Genomic DNA, 11457 nt, shown 5'->3' with positions numbered 1-11457 from the left:
ACCAAATGACACATGAGATGCATCGATCACTAGCTGGTGGCCGTTTAATTACTAGTTTAATTTACTGCAACTGCGTGTTGTGTGGTCATGCATGTTGCACACTGCAAATGGGTAGGGGATAAATGCAAAGAGTGGAACGAATGAGGTTATTCTGGATGGGTCTTCCTTTCTGGTTAGTGGCTTGCATTCACTCCGCCCACCCCCTCACTATCAGAATCTGGGGTGTGTTTTTAGTGTGCCGGAAGCACAAGGGAAAGGCCTGAAAATGCTTCGAAAAAACACTTTCCTCGTGTATCAACATGTTGTGTTTTTTAAAAAAGGAACTTGGATTTGTCTCAAGAGATCCTGTTGGGTTTTCAGGAGTGTCCTTATCATTGTCTATTGGAAACACGATGGTTTTTTTTTTCAATAAGAACGGCATATCAATCTTACTTGTCCTACACACCGTCACTCTTTTTTAAATTAATTACACTCGTCAAATTGGTATCTTATTGACTTTGAAAATTCAGAGGAACCATGTGTGGCAAAGAAACGAAGAAGGATTGTAGCGAAATGAATGTATACTTAATTCTTTCACGACACAACTATATCCCTTTCCAAATGAGACCAATGCAGCCAGTTGAGTTAAATTTGCAAGTTACACGACACCTCCAAAAAACTGAATTCTTTTCATGTGTGACACAAAAAAAATCTAAAAAGAATGACCTCCGATGTGCATTAGAAAAATGTTGATGGCTTCCGTTTGGTAAGCTCTGCCCTGGTCAGTGGTGTCTTTGCTCCGAAATCTTTGTCACTTGAGTTGTTTCCCAGACCACTACAAAGAGTATTTTTTTCCTAACAGCTTCATCTTACAATGGCCAGTGGGGTTTAGTATATTTGGTTAACTAATTAACCATAAAAATGTGGGCAATGACGTTCTGGAAGATTATGTTGTTAATTGGCATTTTACCAAAATTGCAGGTAAAACTGTTAGCCTTTTTTAAAAAACACTAATGGATACTGACATTTGTAATAAAATATAAAACAAAAATAGAACCCTGGCATTGACATTAACTGATGAACAGCCAGGAGGCCCCCACACACGCGAATTTCACACGTAATATGTGCGTGCGCGGTCCGTGGGATTCGAACCCATGACCTCAAGCCTCGCACGAACCTTCCTTATCATCTCACCTACATAGCACATGTGATGAAGTTAGATATGCTTTCCTTTCGAAGTAACTCGTGGAGAGCCATTTAGTACTGGGTCATAACACCACCCACTTTAGTACCGGGTCACAATACCACCTGGTACTAAAAGCTACCTTTTAGTACAGGGTGGTGTTGTGATCCGGTACTTAAAAAGCCTTTGGGGACTGAAAATTTGGATATGGTACTAATTTCACGCGTTAGTACCGAACCAAAAATCTTCTGGTACTAGCTCATGGATGAAGGGTCAACTTTCTAGTAGTGAGTATAGTACACGACCATACAAATGTCAGGAATCATCTTACCAACCGGCGAAGTGCATCAGACGGTTCCAGATGAGATCTATGTGGCCGTACATATTTTACGTTGTGGAAGAAGAAACGAAAGAACTGTGCTCTCGTTAAACTCCACTGTAGACGCATAGTCATGATTCGTGAGAAATTAACATCGATCAGCTTTTTGTCGCCTCAACAAACACCAAATATGCTTCACATGCACGACGACGGATGCAAATCTTTATCTCTTGTCTGTGCCTAGTGCTACAGGAAAACAAAAGATGCAGAAAAGGAGTGGCCATGATACATGGAGATGCCTATCTCGCGAGATGTCATGGGCGAATCCTGCTTGTGTCCTCAGCGATTATTGGCTAGGTCACATCCAAGATAATGGAATGGGTATGCAATAATCGAAGTTTTCACTCATCTTTTTTTCAGCAAAACGGAACTCCAAATCATCATAAATGTAAGGTGTTGGTAGTTTCGTGTGTTGAAAATGCATGCATGGCGTGCGTGTTCTATTCACACTGAGACGATTATACCACTGCTTGATCGATCAGATCATCTTGTTGTTGCTTGCTTGGATTCAGTGTGTGGTCATGCTCAAGCATGTGCTCAACACAGTAACAGTAGTGTTATTGGATGGTGCAAAATTTGCCCCTGCAGCTAGGTAATCCGTTGCCTAGCAATGAAAACACCGTACCTATATTTTTGCAGCGCCTGGCACGCACCATGCTTTTAAGTACGTGTGTTTCGTGCAGGCATCATATCCGACCCATCTGTCCCCAACCCCGACCGAAAGCTAAACGTGTTAGGCGAGTAGCAGATTAGGAGACTTGCAGTTGGTCTCCAGTCATGTTTCCACACCTAATGTGTCAACTGAGGTAAGATTAAACTAATAAACACAAGACCGCGCGCTTTATCCCGGGAGAAACCTGCTAGCTAATAATAAACTAAGTTGAACCGTGGTCTTCCATGAATATACTTTTTCTTTCCTAGCATGCATACATACATAAAATTTATATAGCGTCGACATGATCAATCAAATAATAATACTGCAGTATATATGTTACTAAATATATATATGCACATGAAACATTCTGGTAGCCCACAGGATTGCGTGTTTACTTTCTTGTACAATGTAAATCAAGTGAATTTTATGATGTGTGTGGGGGCCAAGCAGGACCCAATGTCTATATCTAATAAGCCACACTCATCAGAGGTATGCATATGCATGGGCGAGATGCCAGCAACTTTAGCTCAGGAATAAGGTTCTCGCAGCTAGCTAGCTGTGCAGTTTGTCACTGCTTTCTTCTCCCCAACGTGCCAGTACGTCTCTGCCTCCAGCTTCATTGGCCCTTCGCCATATATCTTTGGCAAAAAAAATTTTTGAAAACAAACCAAATAATGAGAGAGCTGCCGATCGATTAGAAGAAGAGCATATTTTCTGTGCTATGAAAGAAAGAAAGAAAAGTACCGCCAACACTACTGAAAAATTGAGCATTGGTCCTAACCCTTAGTACTAGTTAGTTTTTGACTCGGTACTAATGTAAGCACTAGTACCAGGTCTAACCGCTAGTTCCCCAGAAGCCCTCCATGACCCCATTTAGTACCGGTTGAAGCCCCCCAACTGGTACTAACTTTTCTCCTATAAATCAAGCGTCTTCTTCCTCCTGCCCGAGGCATTTCCTCCAACTCGAGCTTCATCCATTCATGGCGAAATAGGGGAGGTACGGTGCTGCCTTATTTTTGACCATTTCGTGGGGATTTCACTTATTCAAGTGTTCTAAAGGTTAGAAACTTCATCCTCGCTTGATACATGGTTAGTATACTAAGTTTTATACTTTAGAGTTAGAGTAATTTGTGATTTTTAGAATAAGGTACAATGGAGAAATTTCTCATTTATATGCATATGTTATTTAGAGCTCATATTTGTGATTTTTAGAATAAGCTACAATTTTTTAGATGCTATGTTTTATATTAGTCAAAGAAATTGATATGAGGTTAGAGGAATATTTTCATAGTTTAGTCCTTTACAAATATGAGCTAAATAAATTATAGGGAAAAATATAATTTGTTCATATTTTAGTCATTTGCAAATATGAGTGAGATAAATTGTGGTACATAGAGATAATAAGATGAAATAGAGGTACGTAATTAGTCAGTTTTAGAATAAGCTACAACGGAGAAACTTTTCTTTTATATGTTATGTTTGAGCTAAATAAATTGTGGGAAAAAATATAATTTGTTCATAGTTTAGTCATTTGCAAATATGAGCTAAATAAATTGTCGTACATAGAGATGGCTACTGCTGCTGGAGGTAGTGGTGATGGTGGGGGCGATCATCATTCCTCTCGCGGTAAGGGGAAAACCATAGTTGGCCCTCATGATAAGCCGAAGAAAATGAGCACGTGGGAGAGAGCAATGCTTCGTTATTTCCAAAGATGTCATGAAGATGCTATTGCGGCGGGTCAAGAATCTCCTTTTGGTGGTTGTTATGCTCCACTGCCAGTCCCAATCCTCCTAGATAGTACTCAGTGGATGGTTTGTCATAGTGTATCATGTTGTTTGGGTCTGAAATTTAAATTTGTGTATTCTATCTAAACTTTCAGCAAGATTTGAGTTTGTTGTAGTGTATCATGTTGTTTGGATCTGAAATTTAAATTTATGTATTTCTATCTAAACTTTCAGCAATATTTGCATTTAATGGTATTTGTATCATGTTTGTTATGTTTCATGTATAATTCTATGGATGATCAGAATATCTTTGGTTCGGTAATACTTTGTAGATGGATCGGCAATGGATGTACAACGCGGACAAATGCTCCATGGAGTATATTAATAGCTTGCGTGGTTTTCTCGATCTAGCAGAGTCCAACAAGCCGCAGCCTGGTTTCATTTGTTGTCCATACTGAATTTGCAAAAATGAGAAGGATTACTCATCCAGAAAGACTATTCATGCCCACATATACAGTTCAGGATTCATGCCTAACTATTTTATTTTTTATTTGGACCAAGCACGGGGAAAGAGAAGTTATGATGGAAGATGTTGATGATGAAGAAGATGGTAACTACATTCCTAACAGGACTCAAGGAGGTGCCTTTGCAGATGCTGCAATAGGCGAGGCATCAAGGACCTCAAGGACTTCCCAATAAGGTACCTCCTAAAATATAGACTTCTTCCAAATAAGGCCCTTAGGGCCATTAGTACCGGGTGGAGGCTCCACCCGGTACTAATGGGTGACCTTTAGTACCAGTTGGAGACCAACCGGTACTAAAGGGAGTCACGGGGGCTCTTGGGGAATTAGCCGTTAGACCCGGTATTAATGCTCACATTAGTACTACATTAGTACTGATGCTCACATTAGTACCGGGTCAAAAACCAATCGGTACTAAGGGCTAGGACCACTCAGTTTTCCAATAGTGATAGCAGCCAGAGGCCAAAGACAACATTTGACTTGGCATGCGTCACTACTAGAGAACTCAACTTCCATCCAAACCTTTTTATCCCGATTGACTTTAGACCCGGGACTAAAGTGCCTTTAGTCCTGAGTCAAAAATGAGCCACCGAAGGCCACCTCTGATGGGCTCTTTAGTCCCACTTGGTAATATCAACTGGGACTAAAGAGTCCCCTTTAGTCCCGGTTGTAATGGAGGGAATCTGGTGAGGCATTTAGTCCCGGTTGAAACTACTAACCGGGACTAAAGACCCCCTTATTCCTAGTTGGAACTACCAACCGGGACTAAAGGGGGGGCCTTTAGTCCCCGTTGGTAACACTAATCGGGACTAAACGCCCAACCGGGACCTTTCCACGTGCCCCCCTCCACCTTTTCTTCTTTATCTCCTCTTTCTTATCTCCCGCAGGCTGGCAGCGTGCTCCTCTCCCTCCTCTTCCTCTCCCTCCTCCTCCTCCTCCTCTTCCAGGTGGGCGGGCGGGCGCCTGGCAGCTAGGGCGGGCCTGGGTGGTGGTGGCCGGCGGGTGGCCCGGGCGGGCGCGGGCGGCAGCGGCCGACGGGTGGCCCATTTCTTTAGTCCCGGACGAATGACCCGAGATTAAAGGATCCCTTTTTGTCTCAAAAATTTAGTCCAGGTTGGATTTTCAGGATCTATGGCCCTATCCAACCGGAACTAAAGTAGGTTTTCCAGTAATGCGTGCAACCTCCAGCCTCTAGGCATATGTTTATTACAACTATCGTGATGGAAGAAGGGCACAGAAAACCCTATAGGTTTTTATGAACAACTATACTTGTATTACTATATTTATATAAGTGCCTGTCAGCCAGTGTCAGTCGTCAGCTACAAGATGCCAGTCTCGGTTAACAGTCACTTCCGTGCACATGGTGATATCCCTGCAGACCAAGACAAGCTTCGTTTTCAACGGGGAGATGGAAGAACCAACAAGTTACTCCGTAAAAGATAGGAGAGAGTACTACTGTACACATTCATTTGCATGTGGTTCGTCGAAGAGTCGCTTTGGCCGTTTGCTTCGGTTTCCTTGGAGTTACTATGACAGCAACAGCACTTTTTCTTTGGAGGGCTATGTATTTTGTCTGGGCTAACGCTCCCTGGTAGCTAGTAGAACTAGGACTAGGTAATTAATCAGCACGCTTTGAAATTACATGGTGAAAGGTAAAACATATTTATCAATCATCAGTTTGTCAAAAGAAGCTAGCTTATGGACGGATGAAAGCAACACTTATCTTGCCAAAAAATGAGGATATTCATTTGTTTGAGGAGTGTTTATTTGGGAAAACCATTAAACTAAACTTCTCAAGAGCCGGCCCTGCTTGCGATGCACGTTCTGGGGCGGCTAAGCAGGTTAAAGAAAAGAATTTTATTTTCTGTATATAATATACATGCAAGCTAGTTGTCATCTGAACTCCAGTGTTTTGGGGAGCACCTTTGACTTTCAGGCTGGATTTGTCATTAGTATTTGCAATGGCTAAGATCGCACACAACAGATCATATCAGACAAAGTTCCTTGAAAATTAAATGGAACCGTGCAGTGCAAAGGTGGCAAAGTCATCTTTGTACTAGTGCTACAGCAGACGAGATTTGTTTTCTGATTATGTTTCTTTTAACTATGTTTGCCTGATGTATGCTTTTTTTGAGTTTTTCATTTCTTTCTGGATTGAACTTGTTACGTACACAGATAAGTCAGAGATAGCCAGCCACGTACATAGAGATACGTCATGATGACAGGTAGCGAGCTGACCAGCTGGTAGAGATTAGGGAACGGACAACGTACAATATGTGGGATGTCGTTGCATGGTTTCCCTTTGCTCCTAGCTCACTGGTCGCTTGTGCTTCCACGTACGATAATGTAATTTCTTTCGTCAGTATAATGCAAGATGTGCTGTCACAGTCCGCTGAAACGGAAAAAAGAAAGAGTACGTCTGGGTACGAATGGCTCCAATTTCACCTGACGTGCCTAGTCCGAGCCAATCCTCTGCGTTGACTACACTGGCTAATCCGTATATATACTCCTAGGTTGCAATGCAATATTCGTTTTGCAAGTTGAGGCCCTAGTAGCACGCAAAAGATGATGATGGTCAGCCTGCTGCCAGGGTACAGTACGTACATTCACCTCTGCCACGGTACAGTACGTACATTCACCTCCTAGCTACCATGCATACCTATGTTTTATGTCAAAAAAAGATGGGGACCGCTACTACGGAGAACATTTGCAGTGTCGGGCGAAACGGCATTGGCAGGATCGCGCGGCACTCACCCTACTTTTTCAGCTAAAAATGGCTGTTTCCAGGGCGGGCGTCGACCCAGTCCTGCACGTACCGTCTTCAGGTCAGGCCACGGCCTCACCCACTCACCCACCCTAGAAACCGATTTTAAAAAAAGCAAAATAAAAAAGAAAAGAAAGGAAAATCCGGCCACCATGCTGGCTCCCCGCCGCCGGTCCTGCACCCTGCGCAACCTCGCTGGTGCCGCGACCCCTGGCTGCTGCGGGGCAAGGCCGTGGCCTTGCCGGGCCAGCCCCCGCCGAGCCATCGCCGCCCTCCACCCATGGCCCCTGCCACCAAGCTTCTCCACCTGCAGCCCACACACGAGCAGTGGCGGGCGCAAGATCTAGACTATGGGTATTCAAAATTGGAGATGGCAAGAAAAAAAAATTAATAGAATAAATTATAGTTTTATAACACCGAATTAAGTGGTAGCATCATTGATTAATAAAATTGATCACAAATTAAAATTGTTCAGCTACTAATGATCAACATATCAAAGTGGCAACATGTGAAATAAATAGAGGCTAAAACAGCAAAATGGTAACAAAGATTACAATTTACAAGCTATAGGATAACTTTCCGTTCTGCAATGCTTTGAAAATGAGCGATGATGTCCTTATCCTTAGCTTGCATGAAGAATTCCCTTTCAATCAATGTGACCAAGCAACCATTCAAATATTTCTACCCCATCTTACTTCTTCTCTTGTTCTTTATCAAATTCATTATAGAAAAGACCCTCTCAACACTAACAGTTGCAACAGGGAGAACAAGCACCAATTTGAGAAGTTTATAAACAATTTCGTACCGAGAAATCTTTCCTTGTTTAACTAGCATCATAGACAACTCAGCTAGACTTCTTAAATTTTTGAAGTTTTCATCATTTTTGACATCATTGATATAGTGGTGCAACTGAAAATAAAGCTGGTTTATTTCTTGAAATTCAAAGTCATGTGGATAGAACCCAGCAAGCTTAACCAAGTTCTCAACATTAAAAGCAGAAAAGGAATTGGCTGGTCTGAATGATGCCATGCATCTAAGTAGCTCTATGTTTACCTCATCAAACCTATTATTGAGCTCTTGAACTTGTCTATCAATGACACCCAAAAACATATCAGCATGAAACCGGTGATAATTAATGGCACCTCTGTAGAACTGCCTTGATCTTTGCATAGGAATATACTTCCCATTCATGTCAACAACTTTAACATTGTGCTTCTCACAAAAAGAAGTGACCTTGGTAAGAAATTCTTGCCATCCAGAATCTTGCCTCAAAACATCCAGTTCTACCTTTGTGAACTCCAGAAGATCCATTCCATTTACGATATCTTGCTCCCTCTTTTGCAAAGCATTGCACAAGTCATTTGTGTATCCAAATATTTCATTCATCAAGTGTAGCAGGAAAACAAACTCAAAGGACTTAAATACTGTGAGCATAGTTTGAGCTCCATTAGCCTCAGCCCCTTTACTTTCATTCCCAATCCTAAAGAGAACTTTCTTGATTGAAGGATACAAGAACATAACATGCATTACAGTTTTGTAGTGAGATCCCCATCGTGTATCACCTGGCCTTGTTAAGTCCATCTCTTGATTCAATCCTTGCCCGGTTTCAATTTCACCCAATTTCAATGCTTCAATCATGTATTCAGCTTGAGCAATGCGAAGCGTGCGGATCTTTTTACAAGACATCCCTAGAACATTCAACTAATAAGCAAGTTGCCCAAAGAACCAATCACAATCAGTATTCTCCTTAGCAACTGCTACAAGTGTTAGTTGAAGTTGATGGGCGAAGCAATGAATATAATAAGTAGAAGGGGACTCATCCATAATTAGTTTCTTCAAACCATTAACATGACCCTTCATATTACTAGCTCCATCATGCCCTTGACCACGTACCTTGGATAGGGGCAATTGATATTTGATAAGCAAGGATTGAATTACTTCTTTAAGAGTCAATGATGTAGTATCTTCAACTTGGACAAGACCTAGAAACTGCTCAACTGGTTCTCCTTTTTTAGTGACAAAAAGCAAACAAAGAGCCAATTGTTCTAGTAGGTATGCATCACTTGACTCGTCAGCAAGAATTGCAAAACACTCATCACCAAGTTCCGTCAATGATAAATTTAGTTGTTTCATGAGCACAAGCATCAATGAGTCGTTTCTGGATCTTGTGATCTATCATCTGACAGTTTTATGGTGCATTCTCTAGTACCACCAAATTAACCTCTTCAAAGTTTCCTGCTAGCCATGCTAAAAGTTCCCAAAAATTCCCCTTGTTGAGTGAATCATTTGTTTCATCATGACCCCTAAAAGCCAACCCTTGACGCAACAGAAATCTTATGCACTTAAGTGACCATGTTAAGCGAGCTAGATACTTAGCCTTGAACTGTGTAGTGTTTGATGCAACAGATTCACGGATTGATGCCTTAGGTCTCATAAACAATCTATATTTCTTTTTCAGCTTCACTATGAGCACTATCGATAGCACCAACATGCCTATGAATTCTCCTTTTCATATTCCAATTTCTAAACCCTTCAACAACAAAAGCATCTCTACCAGGAAATTTGCAGTTATCTTTGAACAAATAGCAAACAAAGCAAAATGCAGTATATTTATCCACACTGTACTCAATCCACTTAAATTCAGCAAACCACTTATGTTGGAAGCGGCGCATACCTCCACAATCATGTTGCGGAAAAGCATCCCTCTTCATCTTTGGTTGATATGGCCCCAATGTAATGTATGCCCTTCTAACTGAATCTTGGTCATTGACATCATAACTTGAGATCGGAGCCCTCAATCCAGGATCATGCTCAATACCATAATCATTCTTGTCTTCATCACTAGAATCATTTTCTTCCACAGGTATGGATTCACCATCTTCTGTTGTACCGTTCTCTGGAGGCTGGTTAGATCTCACTGGTTCATGTGGTACCGTGCTTGTTTCACTACCACTCTGCCCTTGGAATAATACTAGTTGCATTTGGCTTTCATTGCAAGATTGATTAACATTCTCCGGTTCAGGTTGTCTCTTCTTTGCAGCAGCCCTTGCCATGAAAATCCTCAAATCAGTAGCGGCACTACCCTTCCTCTTCATGGTTCAAACCTAAAAGTTACACAATTTCAAGTTATCAGATATTTACAATTTCACATTGAACTAAATTCATGAGCATCCACATTTTGCAAGTTGATGTGCTATCCCAATTTGACAAACAATTGAAAATGCTCACCTCAATTTCACAAACAATCAGGAATAGCAGTTCACAAAATCCTCAAATCAGTAGACAGTAGGGGCCTTGGGGGCTTGGGGCCGGCTGTCGCCGCGTGCCCGCGTCGGCCGACTGGACTCGCCGCTCACAGAGGGCGGAGCCGGCGAGCCGCAACGCCGAACGGACGAAGCGTGGTGCGCCCAGCCACCCACGGTGGCCAGTAGCGCCCTGCGCGCCCACCCCCGCTGGCCCGTCGGCCGCCGCAGCGCGGCTGGCTCGGCTCCAGGCGCCAGCCGCCTCCGCCCTCCTAGCCTGCCAGCCGCCGCTTACCGCCGGGCGCCGCCACCGCCGGTCCGCCGCCGCCGCCGGAAGCCGCCTAGGGTTCGCGGTCGCGCGTCTGGACCCTGGAGCCGTGGACCGTGGTGCGTGAATCTGTGCTCACGCGTGGGGGTGGGACGGTGGGGGGGCAATCAAGTTGGCAGATGCAGGCCAGATGGGCCAGTTGGGCCAGTCGAGGGAGAGCAAAGTTGCCCTCCGGTGGGCCTTTTTGAGTGAAATGTCTATGCTAGCTTCTGTATTTTTATTTTTTTCATACATATACCTAAAATACACTATATATATGAAATTTTTTTGCAAAAATAATGGGTATTCAATTGAATATCATTGAATCTAAGTGGGCCCACCACTGCACAGGAGCCGCTGCTGCACCACCCGCTGCACCACCTCATTGCGCCACCCGCCGCCTAGCCACGCCGCTCGCCAGTCGGTCGAGGAAAAGGTCGCCGACGCACCAGCCTTCTCCGCCGGGGCCCCGAGCTCCGCGCCAGCCTTCAACGCCGGGTGGCTCGAGCTCCGCGCCGCACCTAGCGGCCGTGCCCCGGCCTCCGTGCGTCGTGCCACCCTAGAGTGCCCACAGCCCGGCCTCCACACACCTGCCTGCCCAGCAGAGAGGAGAGACGTGAGAAGAAGGAGATAAGGGAGACAGAGGAGAGAGGGAGAGAAGAGAGGAGGAGATAAGGTTGCTGTAGCACTAGTGGAGTCGTGG

The 11457-nt window shown here is 43.6% G+C and overlaps 1 protein-coding gene across 1 annotated transcript; it reads right to left on the bottom strand.

Moving 5' to 3' along the window:
• Positions 1-7886: 7886 nt before the first annotated feature.
• On the bottom strand, positions 7887-8835 carry LOC140222426 (uncharacterized). Its single transcript, XM_072292957.1, has one exon. The coding sequence runs from the start codon at positions 8784-8786 to the stop codon at positions 7887-7889; it is 900 nt and encodes a 299-aa protein (XP_072149058.1). The 5' UTR covers positions 8787-8835.
• Between the last annotated feature and the right edge of the window lie 2622 nt (positions 8836-11457).

The sequence above is a fragment of the Setaria viridis genome, chromosome 4, assembly GCF_005286985.2.
Source record: "Setaria viridis chromosome 4, Setaria_viridis_v4.0, whole genome shotgun sequence".
NCBI classification, from domain to species: Eukaryota; Viridiplantae; Streptophyta; class Magnoliopsida; order Poales; family Poaceae; genus Setaria; species Setaria viridis.
This window is presented reverse-complemented; position numbering and strand designations above follow the sequence as displayed.

What these genes read in the sequence shown, in the direction of transcription:
- LOC140222426 (XM_072292957.1), bottom strand. Translation starts at nt 8,786, where the DNA reads ATGGACTTAACAAGGCCAGGTGATACACGATGGGGATCTCACTACAAA.